A 20,741-nucleotide genomic window follows, 5' to 3' on the forward strand; every position below is an offset into this window, starting at 1 on the left:
TGTAGTTTCAAACAATATGAAAAACACTATTATGTTCTCAATACGCAAACTATTAAATCGAAAGTTTTGCTAGATGTTTAGGCCTGATGTTGGTATGCTGGTTGGAGCAAGATGCACGACAGGTGCTAACAGAGAGGCGTAGACTGCCTCAAGATTTCGCATTTAAACTTGCGGCGGTAAATACACCCTATTGACACTTTATTATTAGGCGAAGCTTATCGCGAAGTAATTGGTCGCCCGAAAAAAAGCTAACGCCGCATTGAAAGCAAGCATTATAAATGAGTCGCCGATATTCTGCTTTGAACATCTCTACTCGCAATGTTTCCCTCCGTTAATTGTACGGTGGGTGAAACTTTATTCACGGCCTTACCTCTTTGTGTATTACCGCGACAATACGATGAAATACGATTTGGAGAATATTGGAAAAATCGTATTTGGAGAATATTTGCTATTTGCACCTGTTCTGTATGTTACTCCAATCCAACATATCAACACACTATTATAAGTTGTGTATACTAATATAATAACTTATGGCTTTGAAGCGAAAGGGGTTCAAATATGGCGTAGATTTTGGGAAATGATCGAAACATATATTTGATCAATAAAAATTTACGTAGATAATGCTTGCGGCCATGTTATTACATTTTGGTCAGCTAGCATGTTTAAAAAGCCAATATTTTCATTCTCTCTAAATGATTTGACGTCTATGGTTTGCTATACTTTTTCCAACTTTTACTGGGTAAATTTTTACCATGCCTTGGTCTGAGCAATCACTGTTGAAACAGACTTTAAATCTGTAGTTTTGAGCAATATGCAAACACGTTTATGTGCCTAATAAGCCACGTTTTATATTGAAAGTTTTGCCAATTTAAATCCAATAAACGCAAGATTTATCTATTTATGACGCCATGTTATGACGTAGTTTTGTAACGTCGTCGTTAAGAATGCGTTAAACTTAAGCTTTTTGTTGTTGCGGCCGTTGTATAATTATATTTGTTTAGGCCTGGTGTTGATATGTTTGAATGGTGCAACAATTACAACAGGTCTTAACAGAGATGTGTCCACTGCCCCAAGGATTCGCATTTAAATTTGCGGTGGTAAAATATTTTGTGTTGTAAGAGCAATAGGTTTTTTACTTAGAGAGGACTCTTTATGAAAGGCAAGTCGCATGCGCCTAGTTTTACTAGGCAAGCCACTTCGAACAAAAACGTTGCACGCGCAGGACAATGAGGCACAGCAGGGATGCCAGCAGCCGCCTCGTCGCGACGCGAGCTGAATAAAGCAAGTGAATGAAAACATTCTGAAAATTTGAAAGTTCTACGATGTTCACTTTTTCTATAATGCTCTGGACAAAAATCGGCCTGAAACATGCCATAGCAAACTATAACAAACCATAGCAAACCATAGCAAACCATAGCAAACCATAGCAAACCATAGCAAACCATAGCAAACCATATGAAACCAAAAAAGAAACAAAAGCAAAAACAAGATATGTCCCGAAAATAAATATTCGGCCCATATAATAACACCTAAATGGCCAGAATTAGGTATATATACAACATTCTAGTTAGCCCCAAACCTCACCCGAAGTACATCACTAACTCCCCTAATAATTTCACCCCAACCCATTTTCTGACCCCACTTATTACCCAAAACAGCGGCCCCCTAACGGCGCCATTCAAACTAGAGCGCCCAAACGTCAACATCATAACAGCCGATGCCTGACTAATAGCCCCCGATCGTCCCATACCAGCTCCTTCCAGTTGTAGGCGTTATTTTGGCCTATTAGCCCATATTCCGATAAATTTAAAACTTATTCCGGCAGGTTTATGACTTATTCAGGCGATTAAGCAGTTATTCTGTTGCAGATATTACGGCGTATTTGGCTTTGTAATGTCGTTCGTTTTAATACTGTGGTTTTATAGAATTTTCTGCTTTAGGTCTTATTGCCTTTTAGGTCTTATTGTATGTTACCTATCGTTTAAGTTGAAACATTATCAAAATTTAGTTTGGAATTGCAGCCGATAGCATTTTATCTGTATTTTATCTTCACCAAGGCAATAGGCTGCAGGTAGGTATAATTAATCACGAAAGCTGCATCTGGCCCACAACCATAGTTTGGCGCCACCTAGCCTTAGTTCACCGCCGAGATCTTTGATCAACACCAACACCTATAGCATGTTGATGAGGTGTGGTCCTTTCTAAACTAAACCTGTTTCTAAAATAAGCTTGGTGAACACAATGTGTGTTGTAAATTTTGCAAATTGTTCAAAAGCTTTGCCCACTGTGTTTAAAGCAGTGCTCCGCAACTTCTTTCACTTTCGGCACACTTATTAGAAAGCTAAATCAATTAGGCGGAAAACCTACGAAATACATGGAGATCGACAATAGAAAACATAAGCAAATATCCAAGACTGTCCAGAGGAAAATAAATTAAAATGCCTTCCTTGATGTACTATTTACTATTTTTGCGTTATTTCTACTGATTATTCAAAAAGTAGCCTTAACAGTTACAACCGAGAACGTCGCGGCACACCTGTCATAGCTTCGCGGCACACCGGTTACGAAGCACTGGTTTAAAGACACGATTTTAATTAATAAATAATTCACACGCTTTGACACGAGACTGTTCGGCTGAATAAAGCAAATCTATTGAAAAACTCGCTTTACACATACGGTAACGTGAGCCACTATAATCTACAACAACACCTCCTTGATTTAGATTAATTTCAAACAGGAAGTAAACGTTTCACGCGGCACATAAGATGGTGAATTTGCCAGAATTAAGGAGACTTTCAGAATTTTGGTGATGAGAATACGCTGTCGATAGTACTAATAAACCCAAGGTTGAAGTCTCGTGTTCAGATATTTTTTCAAAGAATTGTCACTCAACTTAATCACTTCCAATCGAGTTCCTCGTACGTCTTGCCCGACTGCGTAATTGTCCAACTACCCGCGACATCTAGGCTGTCACAGGAACGCGAAATTTCCTGTAATGGCCTAGACAACAAGTTGAGGCCCTTGTTTTTCTGCTCTTCTTTGAAATGGCATATTACAAGTGGGGAAACTCGCCATCACACAGCAGACCGCTGGCCCGGCGTAGGACTATATATGTGGTCGGCAGCTTCTATCGCCTTCTGTTTTCGCTGGAAGCCCACCGAGTCATCGGAACTTCTCAACTTGGTAAGCGCAATTTTATCGATGGCTATGTTCATGTGTTTAGGAAGAACAAAAAATGAAAGACAAGTCCCCTTTTTGTTTTTCAATCATAAATAAATTTAGGAATGAGTCACTTAAAATATTTTTTTTAGTTCATGAGATCGATCAACAAATTTTGTTTAAAAATAAAATGTTATATGAATTGTTTTAACTCGAATGTAAACCGCGGTAACGCTTTTACTACTCGGGGTTACTTTTAGTTAAAGAATTGTGGTCAGTTAGGTTCGACAATGTTATTTAATACATGTATAGGTTACTAATACCCTGAAAACTGTTAACGGTCGGGATTTCAAAATACTGGGCGCTTGCAATACATTTTAACAAAAACTGAAGGCGTCATTTCGAAAAAAAAACAAAAAACGACGTCATTTCGAAAAGCAGCATGTCACCTCACCGCTTTGATTCGGCGGGAGGTTTTAAATCGACCTCGGCATCGGTCATGCTGGCTTTTGTTAAATATGTGAATCGACTGGCACAACGCATTGTTGTGCCACAGCACAACCGCGGGAATGTTACAGTCGTTCAAATATTTGCCCAGAGGGTGTGGAGTAGACCGACAATCGCCAATGTTGTGCCAACTAGAAATTAGGGTTAACGGCCGATGCCGAATACGTACTTGGAATTTCACTTTTGAAGACTGTAGAGAAACTTTTTTGTTCAATTGTAACTGATAAGTGTCCAACAGGGGTGGACCCAGAATTGTTGTTTAGGGGAAAACGTCATAAAGTTCCGTCAAACGGGACGTTATATAAAAGTATTTTTTTCACATAGGCCTATAATTTATTCACCTAGGTTACGTGCAGCAAAGCCACAAACGACACTTGAAGCGAGAAATTTATTTAGAAACCATTTTGGAAAGGAAAGTAAACTATATCGTTAAATGCTATGTCCACATTTTAAAGACAAAAAATGTCACGATATATTGCAATTAATGCATTTGAACGATGTTTTGTTATTTGTATAATTTCGTGAACCCTATAATACGCGTCGGTTATAAAAATGGAAAAAAAACATAAATCAGGATTTGCAATGACGTTTCGCCAAGCTAGCGTTACAAACCAAATTAGCGTAGAATCTGTTGGAAGTATGGTATTGACCGCTAGAAAAGCGAGGCGGTGGTGAGATTCTTATTTAAGACATCGACCATTTACGTTTCGTCCCGTGACTGATCGACGTAGGGTGAGAGAGGGAAAGTCGAAAAAAACACTATGGTAGCCTACTGTTCTAATGATACGGAGCCGTAACCGTTTGCCAGTTCGATTTTTGAAGTTGGTTGCACTTACATACACTTGTGTGTGGGAATTCCACCCATAAGACCAAAATAAGAACAACATCAACGTCGGAATAAAAAACAGTTGGGAATAAAATCAAAATAGGACTAATAGCTAACAGTCGTAATACGAAAAAAATCGGACTGAAACCTAAACCAGTCGGAATAACAAAGAAATGGCGAGAATCAGGCCTGTACAACATTTTATCTAGTCCCAAACCCCACCCCTAACTACATTACTAACTCCCCTAATAATTTCAACCCAACCCATTTTGTAACCCCACCATTACCCTCCAATAACCCCAAACAGTCCAAAAATTCTGGTGCCAAAACGTCGACACCATAACGACCGATGCCAGACCCATGGCCCCCGATCTTCCTATGCCCTCTCCCTACAGTTTTTGGCTTTATTTTGGTCTATTAGGCTTATTCCGATAAATTTAGAATTTATTCCGACAGGTATATGTCTTTTTCAGACGAAAAAGTATTTTTTTCATACGATTAAGTTCTAATTCTGTCGTGGATATTACGGCTTATATGGCTTTATTATGTCGTTGGATTTAATACTGTGGTTTTATATAGACCGCTTTAGGTCTTATTGCTTTTTTCCGCTTTAGGTCTTATTGCTTTTTAGGTCTTATTGTGTGTTTCCATGTGTAGATTAATGTCAAGTTGAAGTTTGCAATTGTTATCCTCGACCTCTTCACAAACATTAACGCAAATTATTTTGACATACCTTTAACAGGTTGCGCGAAAATGTCGTCGAACCATTGGGAAGAAGCGTGCGCCCAGATCATCCACGAATCTACACTTTCCAAAGTCTGGCCGATCAAAGTGCCGCGAAAAGTGGGCGTGGTTCGCACTAGCAAGACCATGGCCTGGCACATTTGGAAGTCCACAGACAGGTCATTATAAAAAAAAGCTTGCTCTAAAGTTATGTTCAAATACCCAGCACAACAAAGTTGGCATGAGATGTTTTTAAATCCGATGTGTGTTAAACTTTTTAAACCTTGAACAGGGAGAATAAATGAAAATTGTGTTTTATTTTCTTTAAATTGAAAAAAATAAAATAATTCAATGAGCTACCGTATAATTTAATGTGCTTCCGCCATGACAAGTCGATGGCGATGGTAAGTGTCGAGAAGAGGAAATTCCGCAGTTATAATTCTATTCGACTCGAACTCAAGATCCTTTTCAAAGCTCATCGTCTTTGGTTGTTTTCCGACAATCCCCGTCCAGTTGACAGGTTATACACGGTGCTCGGGTACCCTAAGTGCTTTTCGCTTTCACAGGTACATATTCGGCTTCAGGCCAGCAAACAAAAGCGATGAGCCCACAACCGACGCGACAGCTGCCACCTTCTACTTAGCGCTGCAGAGGCGGAAATCCCGCGGACAGAACAAAGAGGCGGTCGTGCTTACTCAAGGTCAAGAGCCAACCAACGTTACGGCCCTTGACGACGCGAGAGTTTTCCAGGCCGTGCCGGGATTGTCAGGAAGGGCTCTGCTGAGGCACGTGGCGACTGGCCGCTACCTCTACCTGAGGACCGGCGACCGATTGAGCTTCACTGACATGGAGAGCATGGCAGGAGGCTGGGAAATTGATTTACAGCTTTAAATGCGGCACTGACACGCAACCCCATTGGAAGCGCCAAACGTAAACTTTAAAACATGACGAGACATTGCCGACAATGCACCTTTGTCCACTTTGCGTTGACCATATTAAGATTTAGAATAGATCTTAGTGTTCAAAGGTTTCTCGGGTCCTTTCAAGCCAAACTCGACATGTTTGGTTTGAATAAGAAACTCATTAAAAAGATTGAATAATAGTTCTGTTATTACGAGGCCCTGAAGCTTACCTTTCATTTTGCTTAAGTTAGCGTTCATTTTTTCATCTTTTTATACAAGAAATAAGGTCGCAAATGTGTGTGTTGGAACAGGCATTTAGATTCTATTTTAAGATAATATCAAATAACTATAGAGTAACAGCACCAACCTACAGGTGTACAAAAGTTTCAAACGAAGCGTATAATGAGACCAGTTCGTTTAGCTGTTATCCGATACCAAATTATATTTTCAGGCATTTTTCAGACATTCTTTGCTGTCGATCACAACGTTTTTCAGCTCACTTTGATATAAACTATATTGTATCTAAATTAACATTTTATCATTTTTAAAGATTTAACCGGAGTTATCGCGCAATTGGTATCTCCGATACGATAGGTGTGATTTTTCCACAAATATCTAGTAAAATACCAAATTTTAAAATTCCTTAACCTTTCGTAAAATCATTGATAACGTTGGCTTAAATCCATTATTGATGACATTGGAAATTATATGGTTTTAGCCAATTTATTTTAAACATATAACATCATACGTTCATGCTGATCTCATTGAGCGGCTTTAGTTGAAATTTGTGTTTTTTGACGCAGATTCTGTTCCAATTGCTCATTGCTGACGCCCAATGTGGCGTTTAATCTCAGGCACATAGATTGCCTCATCTGTTATTTTAGCGTAACGTTTAGTTTTAATATAATTTGTTTTTTGAAAGGTATAAACAGCACCATAGATTTAGGATGTTTGTATAGCATAGTATAGCGTTCTGCGTGTTTTTTTCAATTATAACCGCCAATGAAAGACTATTATATCACAGTTTGTCTTCGAATTCTAGAATGCTTCGTTGTTTTAACACATCTATAGGCCTATGTTGCGGTGTAAGAACTAGAATAAAATTATTCGCAATTATTTTTTCTTAATGTCTATAGCTGACCTCGGCGAACAATTAGTAATTTATTGCTGCAAAATATAAACACGGAGAAACTTTGACATATCTAACATTTCGAAAAACATGTAGTCCCACTTTGGCAAATAATCTTTTGAATAAAAAAGTTTTTTATGCTATTTTAATCCTTACTTAGAACTGAAATAAAACGCAACGTTTGCTTGGCAGAATCAATTTGAAGTGTAATTTCTATGGATCTGTACAACAACGATTAGACAATTACTGCTACAAAAATACAACATTCATGTAGAAAATTAAATTTGTACACTATTTGAAGAGTTGAAATGTATTTATCGCCGTTGTCGAAATTATCTTTCTTTACTCCTGAAAGGGAAACATTGTTTAGCATTTTCACGTGAAAGCAATATATACATAACAGCTCGCATGTTGCGAGGAATTAACAAAAAAATTATAACTACGGAGAACACTAGAGTTATGACACCTCGTAACCGCGCGAAAAACGAAATTGTTAATCACATGGAATAATTTGCCTCTTAATTGCGGTTTGTCTTTGTGACGGATGGGCAAATTCTTTTAAAGTACCAAGTTTGGTCGCCCATACCCACCAGCGAATTTAAGAGTTTGGCTTGATGATTGCATAAACATCAATGCATGGTAAGACTAATTTAGAAGAACTTATAGTTTGATAGAAGATTGATAAGTTGCGCATTGAATGATGGCCAAAGTGAAATAAAACATTTCTCCAATCTTCTCGAAAAAATAACAACAAACAAATACAATATTTGCTAGTCAATAAAGTTTTCCTGGACCCAACTCTTTCACCCATTAACAGTAATCTTGCATTAAGTTTTTACCATTTATAATGCACAATTTAACCTGAATTGCTAAAGAAGGAGGAAATAAGAAAATTAACTTAATTAGTAATAAATTAACTGAAGTAGGGAAATCTAGCAATTTGAAAGAAGTTGCGCGAATGCTTACTGAAGTATAGGTTTCCTTTAAAAAACTTACCGTTGAACCCTCGCTTTCCAATCCGTAAAGTTCTTCATCATTTTTGAAAGATTCCACAACAACGCTGGATTCGCTAATTTTATCAAATTCCTCATCTTCACAGTCGTCTTTCGAGGCATCGCCTACGAAAACATTTTTTTTTACTTTTATTACTCTCAAAACATTTCTCAACGATATTGTATCCCGGTAATATTAAAGAGTAGGAATTGGTAAATTGCTAGAGACAGTTTTGAGTTTACATATAAAACTATATGGCGCATTTGCACTAAAATGTTTTGTCAAAATGTTTTATAAAGCGAAATATTACGTTCTCTGACTTAGGCAAAAATACACGAAAACGTTTTTCAGCGATTTTGTATCCGGTAAAACTAAAGAGCAGAAATTGTGAAATTGGTAGATACACTTTTGAGTTTATGTATAAAAGTATGACACATCTTTCCCTAAAATGTTTTCTCACAATGTTTTATAAAGCGAAAAATTACGTTTGCTGTAAACCCGACGTATAATCTTGGTTCGTTGTTAACTACGTTTATTAAGTACCTGTTGTTTTCACGTCCTCGTCACTTTTCTTTTCAGTTACAGACGACCTAAAGCAAATAATTTTAGATGAAAAACTAGTTACAAAAAGCGATATTTTCAAATAAAAAAACAATTAACCAAAAAGTTATCAGTCTTGTGTTATTCTACAAGCGTTCGTCGAACCCCAAATTATCGCTCAGTATTCGTTTCTTCCTCATAGCAGCTGAAACTGGGCATTTTCAAATTATAAACTTGCATTTATATAGGTTAAATTGATTAAACTTTCAATTTATAACGTTGCATGACACCTTGGCACATAAAAGAGATTCGAATTTAGCTTGAAATGACAGCATTTATGTTTGAGGACGTTCTCGGTTAAGAACCACTGGTCTACAGTACCAATTATTATTAAAGAAAAAATATAGAGACTCACTTGAGATTGTTTGGAGAAAGATCATCGTCTGAGTTCTTCTTTTTACCTAAACAATGAATTTTAAGACTTTAAAGCATAGTGATAGTGAATAATATTGCCGGAAGCTCAACGACAACATTAAAAAAACTAGTTACTTTAAAAAAAGACATAAAATGATTTCATTCTAATATATCAATATAAAAAGGGTTCTTCCGACAATTATTTATTCTGTACCGACGTTTCGATGACCTATTCAGGTCATCTTCATCAGGGCATATAAACTTGTAACCTAGCAGAGGTATATATACAGTGAAGAAAAACGACGAAAAAACAAGGTGGCAAAATGAGGCTGCAGCCTTCTAATGGCCGCCATTCCACAAAAATTGATAAGAAGGTGCAATAAATGTGTCTTGCTTAACGTTCATGGTGTTAGAATGAGTGTTTATTGTATTCCCTGTGCAGAATGTTCCGCAGTGTATATTGGGGAAACGGGACGAGCATTCAATACGAGAAGAACGAACACCAACGAGATGTCCGGCAACACGATGCGTCGAAATCTGCTTTGTCCAGTCACGCGACAAAGCAACGTCATGACATCGACTTTGGATGTGCTTCGATTGTAACTAGAGAAGGAGATTACCACCGCCGTGTCTTTTTAGAATCCTGGGCGATACACACTCATTCTAACACCATGAACGTTAAGCAAGACACATTTCTTGCACCTTCTTATCAATTTTTGTGCAGTAGCGGCCATTAGAAGGCTGCAGCCGGTTTTCACGTTTTCACGTTATTCGCGCCTTGTTTCCTTTTTTCGCCTCGTTTTGCCAACTTGATTTTTCGTCGTTTTTCTTCACTGTATATATACCTCTGCAAGGTTACAAGTTTATATGCCCTGATGAAGATTACCTGAATAGGTTATCGAAACGTCGGTACAGAATAACCCTCTTTATATTAATATAATGCCTGGCAGCAACAGTATATTCATTCTAATATATCTCATTCTTCGTTTAAAATCAAGTGCCAACTAACCGTTCAGCCAGTAAGTCATAATTTTGTGGTTTCCCTTGATGTTGACAATTCCCTTCTCTTCGATATAATACTCGTCTGATTCCATGAGTTTGTCGCAACAGGTCTGACTGATTTGAATCCGTTGCTCCTGACAAAAGGCGATAAATAAAGGTAAAATGAAAAATTTGCCCTACTGCACTGCAACAACATAAGTCATGATTTGGAAACGCCGTAGTCGCAAAGAATTATACAGTGCTTTCTATTGGGTCGACGTCCCCCAAAAACTTACGAATCCTGTGGCCTCCATTTTGGATGCGATATTGACTGTGTCTCCAAATAGACAGAATTGTGGCACTTTGTGTCCAATTAGTCCAGTTACCACACTGCCGCAATGCAGGCCTGAAATAGTGAATGTTTTAAAGCGGTTTAATTTATTATAAAAGAAATGCACTCAAGAGATGCCGAGTTACATTAATTTAAAGCATAAAATATATCCTTGCCTTAGTCTCATAGTAATAGAAAACTAAACTGAAATTTTAGTGAACGGTTTCCAGGATCACTTGCTCGTGGGCAGCAAGAAAACTTTTGTCAGAGCGTTTGTATACAAGACCAAAAACGGTCACGGGAGCGTCTCTATATTCCGGCGCCCTTCTCACCTATTCTGATCTGAATCGGCTTCCTGGTGTTAGGATCTCGCACCGAGAGGATGCCACGCAGCATCTCGATCGCCATGTCAGCCATGTTGTGGGCGTGACGACGGTTGTAGTTGGGCGCGCCCGACACACACATGAAGCCGTCCGCCACCGTCTCCACCTTGTAGGTGGTGAATTGGTCGCACAGAATGTCGAACACGTTCACCTGTCAAAGCCAGAAAATGCAGAAAAAGTTTAATTCAAAGTGGCGGGAATAAGGAACGTCCGATACTTCGTATTTTATTTCGACCGATAACGAAACACTATGTTTTCCAAATGGAGTCACTACTAAGGTCAAATAAGCACAATAACTTTTTGAATATATTTTAGAGGATTATGTCAGAACTTGTTTTGATGTTAATAAGTTTCTTTAATTTTATTTGGTGGATTACTATTTTCTCAAAGATCACCCTTTCAAGTCAAATTCGCAAAGGTTTACCCTTTCAGGTCGAATTTTCGCATATGTTTTTAGGTCTAGTTCGTATAGTTAAAAACTTACATTTTAGAATTTTTATTTAGTTTCGGCAATACATACAGTGACCACTTGGCTTCGGATTGTGTGGTCAATTTATCAATTTTTTAAACAATTAATGCCGTAGCAAGTTTTTGTGGCGTATAAACGGAATAAGACAATATTTCGACAGAATATTAGATGTCGCAATTGTCCTCGGATATGAACAACGGTAGTTTTAAATGTTGTACTTAACAGGTGGATATCTACTGTGCCTCTAGTAGCGTTTATAGCTATTAAGTCGTTAAATGCTTAAAAAAGTCTATAGTTTAATTTTTCCTATTGCTTTACTTGTCGCTAATTTTAGCACATCCCCGGGGCTAGTACATAAGTCATAGTGGCTAGGTATTCTGTTTTCTTAACCCTAACAATATATGCTTTCGATATCTTCTCTAGGTTTTTTCTTTTGAGTAATTGCTTTAAAAAACAATAACAGTCTCTAGGTATGTTGCCTACATAATTTACCATCATGTTGAGTATGATCATGACTTCGTGGGGTGCGATGTGCTGGCAGATGTTATCGAAGTTCACCACGTCACTGAACAAAACCGTCACGTCTTCGTAGACCTGACGTAACGCGATAAAGAACAAACGTGTGCAAAAAAACAACATTTTTAATTGGTTAATCCAATTCTGATACAACAGTCTTTAATATTGAATCTTTAAAATACATTATTGTAAAGCAAAATAAGTATCGTGATTTATATTTTATTTTAATATTGTGTTTAAAAATTACTTGCCTTGCATAACTTTTCCCCAGAAACTCCTTGACGAAGGTCATTTGCTATCTCCCTCGGGATCATACAGTAACGCAGGTCGTCGCTCTTTCGTTGTTCAAAACTCAAATTCTGCACCATTTCTTCGAGTCGAGCCGCTTTGCCCTAAGAAGAAACTCTAACGTGGTCAGATTTGGGCTGCTAAGTTAGACCTGACATCTGATAATTTGTAGCGCTGCCGAATACTTACGAAGGTTACAGAGCATAATAGCAATAGATAAATGTTGTTTGAAAAATTCACAACATTTTTACCTATATTCGTATTAGACCTTATTTATGTTATAAGCCATATTAAAACTTTGTTTAGGCTGACATAATAAGACCCATATTAGAATAGCCTCAACGTTTGAACACAACCAAATGCAATAAACTGCCTGTTTTGTTTTTGAAAACATGCCAGCTTCTCCCCCTTTTAAAGGTCATAACATCACTAACTGTACCCACTAACTCCATCCAACCTATAAACCACACACTACGCACCCTTCAAACTAAATTTTGGAAAACATTCCTTTGCCAATTTTTTTTCTTTTACTAACTAAAAGAAAGTAAAAGTAAAGTAAAGGGTAAAGGGGTAATGGCTTCTTCATCACATTGGCCCAACAGAAGGCCGGGAATGCCTGAAGTGTCAGTAATTGGTTCAAGCCCTGGCGGTAGGGCTCGAGTTATAACTGCGCATCGGCAGAAGGTCAACATTTACACCTTTCTGATTGTGATGTAGCTAATAATATAGTGTCAGTAGTAAGTAATAAATTTAGTATTTTACTCGCCAAAACACCCCGGTGTTACCCAGGAAAATAAGGCCAAGACACAAACCCCACAGTGATCCGGTGAAAGACCTCCGTCAGGTAAGTCCTTTGCCAAAATCAGTGCTGTGAAGTCGTATCCAGACTCGGGCGTCGACGAGTCGGTTAATTGGCTTATACTGGATTCTACTTTAATTTGTTGGGCACAGTCGGACTCAAGTCATTTCAAATCGAATCCGCATCACTATCCCAAACAGCGCCCCCAAACGGTCGGTGGAAAAATGGCGGCGCCAAAATCTTTCCATATTATCCTATCCGTGTTATTGTATGTTATTTCGGCAATTTAGGACCTGTACCGATGGGTTTAGGACTTATGTCAGGATTTTAAATGTTTCCGCCGTACTTAATATTTAGCATTGGGATTTATTATGCCACTGTTCCTAATAGTACAGAAATATCGATTTTTTTTCCATTTTATATATTGTTGCTTTATAGGTTGAATTGAGTGTTCCCGTTTGGTTACGTTTCAAGTTTGTTTAAACGTAGTATTTTATCAAAACTATCAAAAATAAGATCAAATTAGGCACGATAACTGAAAGGGATTCATTAAAAGGCTATATTACAGATCCGTTCATAATGTACCTAATTAACTGATCGAATTTTACCAAATATTATGTAAAAATATTTATAGATTGAACGTTGCACAGTTTGCTATACCTGTTCCAAATTGAGTGCAAGTTTGTATTCGGTTGTGTTCTGTGGACCGCGTAGAGCCATATCACGACTTAAGTCATGAAGAGGCAAATCATTAACAAATATCCCCATGTCGTACATGTTGTTAAGGTCATCTATCCTGCAAACGAATGAATAAACAATTTTTATGACACATGCATGAGCTATTATATTATTTCTTCAATGTTTTATATTATTTAAAGTCTTTAGAATTTTCGAACAACAAGATTTTGCGATTTAATTTTTTTAATACCTCAAGTGCTTTGTGTTTAGTCATTTTTGTTGGAATCTCTTTTGTATAAACAATGTTTGATCGCGCTGAATAATTTTAGGTTATATTTTGAATTTCATGTAGTTGTAAGAGTATAAAGAGCACTTATTTTTGAAAAATAATTATTCAGTTTTCTTATCAACTTATTAAAACAGTTTAGTCAAATTTTACTAACATGAGAGTGGCAACAAATAAAACATAATCTCCTTCCTCGACGAAAAGCATCCGCCCTCTCAACTTGATAAAGTGAGTGGCAGTCATTTGGTCCCGAAACCTGGAGGCTAAATCAATTAAGCGCATACAAAAGTGAGACAAATCGGACACTGTTATTTATTTACCACCATTGCTGGCAGTTATGTTAATTCACAGTAATTTGTTAGGTTTCTATAGCGCTCCATGCAAAAACGTAGACAACTATAATAAAATTACCATGGTGTAATAACCTTTAAAGGATTGTAAAGAGCAGTTACATGAAAAGCTTATTGTTATAAATATTAAAATAAATTTATAAATATTTAAAGCAGGTGTTTTTAGTATTCAATAACCAACAAACAATACGTTATAAATCCTGTTTTTAAACGACGGTCAATTTCACTTTATTCAACAAAAATGTTACAAAATGAGTTTAACGACAAATTTAAAATATTTTATTTTTAATTTAGGTTTCTCTTGCTAATACAAATCATAATATAAAATCTTACTATCGTTCCGTTTCATGTGACGCACAGACGATTTGGCGGAGGTCAATTCAAAAACGTTGTTTCGGTTGATCAGTATCTAAAATGAGATACACCATAAATTAATCTTCGGAAATTTAACCGTATTTGTCTAATTTTAAATATGTAAATCAGGTGCAACTCTGTAACGACAAACACACAAACATGTCGGCCAACATTTCAATAAACGTTTTGCACAGTACAAAATACTAGGTTTTCGTAATCAAAAACGTCACCCAAGCGAGGCTCTCATTCAAACAGAGAATCAGAAAAAAAAGTTGGATGGTAAACTACTCCCTATAGCACACTTTTATGCACCAAACGTACTGTAAAGCGTAGACCTCTATTTACATTTGTTTTTTGCGTCAGTGCCACGTTTTTGCGAGCGTGTACTCGCGCTTGTGCGTCTACTATGTGTGTTTTGATTTCTTATAGCTATATTTTGTACTGTTAAAGCACGGTTGTGCAAAATTTTGTCACGATTTGAATACAGTTGGTTGTTACAGACTGCCATCTGATTTCCAAACAAATAAAAACAAAATTACTTGGATAAACAGCGTTTTGCTACGTCCAAAAATAAAATAAAGACATATATCAAAAAGCAGTAAAGTACAATTTTTTTTCATTAACTCACGTTATTCCAGGTAAGTTCGTAACCTAGCGGACGTGTCATGAAAAAAGTCTCGTTCAATCTTCTTCCTTCCAAACCATTTTGAATTGCTTCAAGGCCAAGGCCGGTGCTCAAAATTTCTAATCTAAAATACAATTTAAGTTTATAAGCTTAAATTTATTAAAGCTGTTATTTGAAATTTGCCCTTAATAAACTTTACTGTCGAAACTCCTTTAAAAATTCCTGCCACTTGAAGTATATTCGGAGAGACCTCGTTAGACCAGACCGATTTCTTTCTTTCATAAAAAGTATTTAAGGGGGAATTTTTTTGTCGATCAACTACAAATAATCCGGTTTAGCGGAATTTATTGCTATTTCTTAGCACATTTGTTCAAAAAAAAAAAGTTCGGAGTCGGGGTCGGGAAGTAGTTTTTTCGTATTAAAGCTGAAAAATGGGCAATGAAAAAACGGGCTCCAGCCATAAGACCAAGATAAGAACAACACCAACGTCAGAATAAAACACAATTCGAAATAAGGCCAAAATAGGACTAATACCTAATGGTATGAGTACCGTCCAAATCGGAATAAGTCCTAAATCCGTCGGAATAAGACGTAAAAGTTCAGAATCAGGCCTAAATAACACTTTACCTAACACCAAACCCCACCACTAAGTACATCACTAAATTTCCTAATAATTTCAACACTAACCCATTTTCTAACCCCACCCATTACCCACCAATGACCCCAAACAGGACCAAAAATTCAGTGCCCAAACAGCGGCGCCCTGACGGCGCCGGTCAGACTAGGGCGTCCAAACGTAGTCACCAAAACGTCCGATGCCAGGAGGATGGCCCCCGATCGTCCCATTCCCTTTACCCACATGTTCGGGCGTTATTTTGGCAATTTAGGCCTTATTCCGATGAATCTGGGCCTTATTTCGATGAATATAAAACTAATTCTGATCAATTGAGGCCTTATTCCGATGAATTTAGGCCTTATTTTGATAAGTTTGGAACTAATTCTGATCAATTTAGGCCATTATTCCGATGAATTAAGGCCTTATTTCCGATGAATTAGGACTACTTCTGATGAATTTAGGCCTTATTCCGATAAATTTAGGCCTTATTCTGACAAACTTGGGTCATTTTTAGACGATTTTGATCTTATGCTATACTGGATATTACTGTTTATTTGGCTGTCGTTGGTCTTAATACTATGTTTTATAGATTTTTCTGCTTTAGGTATTGTTGCTTTTTAGGTCTTATTGTGTGTTCCCAGAAAAAACATTCCAGTTTGATTCAGGCAAGTAACCGTACTTACTTGTTGTCAAAGGCGAGGTGGAATGGAAACAAGTCAAAGAGGTCGTTCGAATCCAGCGTGAGGTTGTTGTTGATGTGAAAGTCGCGCTTCTTGCTCAAAAGCTCACGGAAAATGCGATACTCGTTGTTGGGATAGTTAAGTCTAAATGAGAAATTCGAGGAATTCATATCACTTGAATTTATGCGATTAGCCACCACACGTGCAAACAGTAAGTCGCAACCAGGGTTATACAGAGTTAACTCTCTTTTACATAGAACATATACAATCCCTCTAATTGGTATAAAAGGTTCAAGTCGAACCGAGCGTTGATTTGTTAAATGGTGACGTCACACCTGTAAATAGCCAGCATGACGTCACTTGCGAAGCCGTGCTGCCGGATCTCGACGTCGAGGTTGATTGAGTAGAACTTGAGCGCGATTTTGGTGAGGAGACCCTTGACGTAGTATATTAGGCCCGAGAAAGTTCGTCTGCTGCGGTACTGGAGTTCGATTCCCTCGTCGTCTTCTTTGGAAACAAGGAAACTGAAAAGCAAGCGCCAAGCATAGAATGACATTTCTTTGCGTCTAAGCCCGTCGTGCGGAGAATGGTTAGTTGATTTGAGACAGAATTGATTAGATGGACAGACTAGACAATTTAACGGTTTATTGGTAAAATTAAGCCCTGAAAATATCCAAACGACGTCTGTCGAACAGTAATTATTGTCTTGATCAACATGAAAAAATGAATTATTACTAAACGATAAAACTTAAATTATTAAGCGGAACCGTGAAGTTATTTGATATAGTTGTTAAACGAAACTCGACTATACTATATCAATTCCACTAAAGCTATTATTCCCACCTTGGCGGCTGCATCTCGGTAAAGCTGAACCGATAGTACTCATGCATACAGTTGAGCCCGTTAAGGAAATCCTTAAATGTACGACCCAACACTTTCGTGATGCTGTCATTGCTGAAAAGTAAATTAAAATCATCATAAATTTGAACAAAATCACTTTCAAACATTTGCAAAGCAAAGCGAATGATCTCAAGTAAAATAATCACGTTGATTTTAACCTATGTCTAATTTTTTACGTATTGCAATTCTCCTCGCGTTACTCAGACCTAAAAATTGAAACAAACACATTTTTTTTTAAATTCGACCCGGTAAGAATATAAATTTAAACGATGTGTTGCTAAATTTGTCTAATAGTATATTGGAGAACATAATAATACTGCAACCTGACATAAAATTGCATGGCTTATCTTAAGTTTATAAATAGCTAAAATTTGGCATATGGCAAGTGGATATATTTTCGTAAATTTTTACTTGAACCACAACAAATGTCATCTGTAAAACGCTTGGTCGTCCTTACTGTTCCGTTTGTTCTAATACGAAAAACCAATCATTTAGCGTAAGAGTTCGACACTGTGTGAAATTCAGCATTATAATACAGGTGCAACCTGTGCAACCCTGGCCTGCAACGTGCTAACCCTGACACGTAGTTTGATTGGCCTATTTAAAATAAATGTGATGTGTTCCATTGGTTTAGCATGCGTGTGTGAGGATTTATTTTAAATGTTGCCCGAAATTCCCTTATTGGTCAGTAATGATGTAACAGCACCTGAAGCACCTTTTTTACACCGTGCCCCATATAGAAGGTCAGGTGCGGCTTGTTTGATTATCATTTTTCTTTTTTCTAATTATTTTTTACCATATTTTTGCTTTTCCGTCTACTGCGCAAACATTACGTTAAAGAATATGCAACTATGATGCCTGGTCACAAAAAGCTCGCAAGAAATTCAAGAGAAAAAAACGGTATACCCCCAAAATTTCGAGCTAAGTGCGCCGTCAGTTTTCGGAGGTTTACAGGTGAAATAGACGAAAATAACACTGACCTGAAGAATGGACTAGAAATGCAATACTTTATTTATACTCCATCTGCTCGATGAAAACGATGTTTGGCTCGTGGTCTGATAGAAAATTTTACATAAATCTACCCCTTTTTAGGCTAAAATGATTTCAATTAATGGTTGTCGGACTGGCTTATTTGAAGTAACTGTCAATTTTATCGACTTAATTTACCGATGCCAAGACCAGACATTAGTCGTGCATTACTGTTTTGTGTACCGAATCTCGTTGATGTAAACAATAAAGTGTTCGCCAGCCGCTTCCATTATCGCGTCGACGGAGACGCCCGTCAGCTCGCTGGCCAGTTTTGAAATAGTCGCCACCAACTGCTCGTCATAAATCTGCAAAGCGAACAAAAACAAACGTATACTAAAGGCAGGCGCCAGGTCAAACAGCATTTTTGCCAACTTTGGTTATATCTACGCTAAACATTCAGCGAGAATTCCACTAATTAGGAAAACATTTGAAATGTAACATTAGAAATATTACGCGCGTCATCTGTATGTCTTTGGAGGGCGACGCGTGACCCGTAGGCCACAGGTTAGACGACGGGTATAGATTTAGATCGAAATTATAAATTTCAAACTAACAAACACGGGACTTTGTTGTATAAATCTATAACTGAGACAGCTTTATTTGATCAGAACATGCAAAGGCATTTTAGCACTTGCTGAAAAAAAGTTTTTATGTTCTCGCGGGCATCAGCACCTAATGGTATTAGGGTCTACATGCCGCCCGCTGGCTGCTAGTTTAACACTTCATAAATACTGCCATTTGAATGGTGAGCATTACTGGCAAAAACAATCAAATTGGTAAATGTAAGATGATTGATGTATACAATGTGGTCAGAACAGTAAATAAATAAACGCTTTACAGAATGCGAAAGTTGCACTTGAATCAGACCAATAAGCTGCGTTGTAAGACCAATCTTATCAGACCAATAGTTCTAAATAAATATACTATTTGGCGCCAGTGCTCCTCAACCAGGTTAACTGTACACCAAAGCCAAAGTGTATACCGAATAAAATCTAGTGTGTGTAACTTAAAAAGGATATATACGACGTACATGAGAATTTTTTTTTTATTAATGCTATGAATAAGACCTCTGCGTTTTGAGGCAAGATATATTACCAGTATAATCACATTTTGTTTTTGTTTTAGTGCATTATACTATTCGTAAGGTATAAGAAGCTATTATTAGGTTTTTAGTATGTGTCACAAAAATAAGGTTGAAGAGAACTGATCATTGCCTATAAGTCTGGAGAACACCCAAATCGTGTTAAATTTATTTATGTTTTAACTGCTTACCGATTGACCTCAAAGTAGACTTACCCTGTGTGTAGTGAAAACTGTCGCTGTCAGGTCTCGAGATCCGACTATGTTTTGCCAGATTTTTTCTCCATAAACCTGCTTTATGCAGTCCATCATACTGTCCAAGATTATACCGTACATCTTGTTTGGTCAAGGATGTTTACGAACAAAATGCAATATTTGATCTGTAAGTTGAAGGAAGTAAACCTGATATCATGATTTTACCAATACAATAGTAAAGCTTAGTAGGTTTTAATTTGGAAATCAATTTTGGAATACAGCTAACTTTATTTTGTGCAAAAACAATGTGTCCGTAACTAATAATTAGAATCTACAAAAATGCACCTTTAAAACACTGCTTTTCTAAACATTAAAAACTTCGGTCAGCAAAAACATGAAACTATCTAAAATTAACGCTCACAAAATTATAACATAATCGACAGAAATTTCCTCATTATGTTATAATTTTGTTAAGATAATACGATCTATTCCATAAGTTCTGATATAAATTACTTAAATATAAACACAACAGGGTTTCTATTCCCTAAACACAATTTGCCACCACCTTTGGCTGTGCTTAATTGTTGACTGCAATTGCGTCAAAATATTAATTTTTTTTGGGTTAAATCGATTTACGAATCGGTTGTGCGTTTGACGTGAGAAATCCGATTTGTTTTCTGTCGATGACAACGAGACAGCTGGTGTTGAATCTGCGCCTCAATAACACAGCGGCAAGTTTCTCAATGAACGTCCGAAGATTAGAGTATTTTTCTTTTATTCATTGAGACTTGGTTCCTTTGTCTTACTGGCCACGTGCAATCTAACTGGCCTTTTACTGCCACTGCGTGATTTCTAAATACTTTGTTCAAACTCTTATGTCTGCAACAGCGAAAAATCAATTAAAAACACTATTTTTCCTCCATAAAGCTAATTGTCAGTTTTTTCTTTTTTTTTTGCTTAAATATTCCAAAAATGGAATATTACTTAC

General features: G+C 37.1%; 2 protein-coding genes across 2 annotated transcripts; one reads left to right on the forward strand and one right to left on the reverse strand.

Moving 5' to 3' along the window:
- The first annotated feature begins 3,082 nt into the window (after positions 1–3,082).
- On the forward strand, positions 3,083–6,179 carry LOC146140021 (uncharacterized). The gene is made up of 3 exons (XM_083393027.1): positions 3,083–3,183; positions 5,235–5,394; positions 5,782–6,179. Exons 2-3 carry the CDS (start codon positions 5,246–5,248, stop codon positions 6,104–6,106), a joined length of 474 nt encoding a protein of 157 aa, XP_083249153.1. The 5' UTR covers positions 3,083–3,183; positions 5,235–5,245; the 3' UTR covers positions 6,107–6,179.
- A 4,018-nt stretch (positions 6,180–10,197) lies between these two features.
- Positions 10,198–19,894, reverse strand: LOC146140022 (soluble guanylate cyclase 88E-like). Its single transcript, XM_083392290.1, has 14 exons — positions 19,775–19,894; positions 18,662–18,783; positions 17,393–17,503; positions 16,885–17,073; positions 16,553–16,693; positions 15,257–15,377; positions 14,608–14,683; positions 14,082–14,187; positions 13,621–13,756; positions 12,125–12,265; positions 11,850–11,951; positions 10,838–11,039; positions 10,471–10,580; positions 10,198–10,329 (listed from the first exon to the last, which is right to left on the reverse strand). Exons 1-14 carry the CDS (start codon positions 19,892–19,894, stop codon positions 10,198–10,200), a joined length of 1,809 nt encoding a protein of 602 aa, XP_083248416.1.
- Positions 19,895–20,741: the final 847 nt, after the last annotated feature.

The sequence above is a fragment of the Ascidiella aspersa genome, chromosome 6, assembly GCF_963924565.1.
Source record: "Ascidiella aspersa chromosome 6, kaAscAspe10.2, whole genome shotgun sequence".
In the NCBI taxonomy this organism is placed as follows: domain Eukaryota; kingdom Metazoa; phylum Chordata; class Ascidiacea; order Phlebobranchia; family Ascidiidae; genus Ascidiella; species Ascidiella aspersa.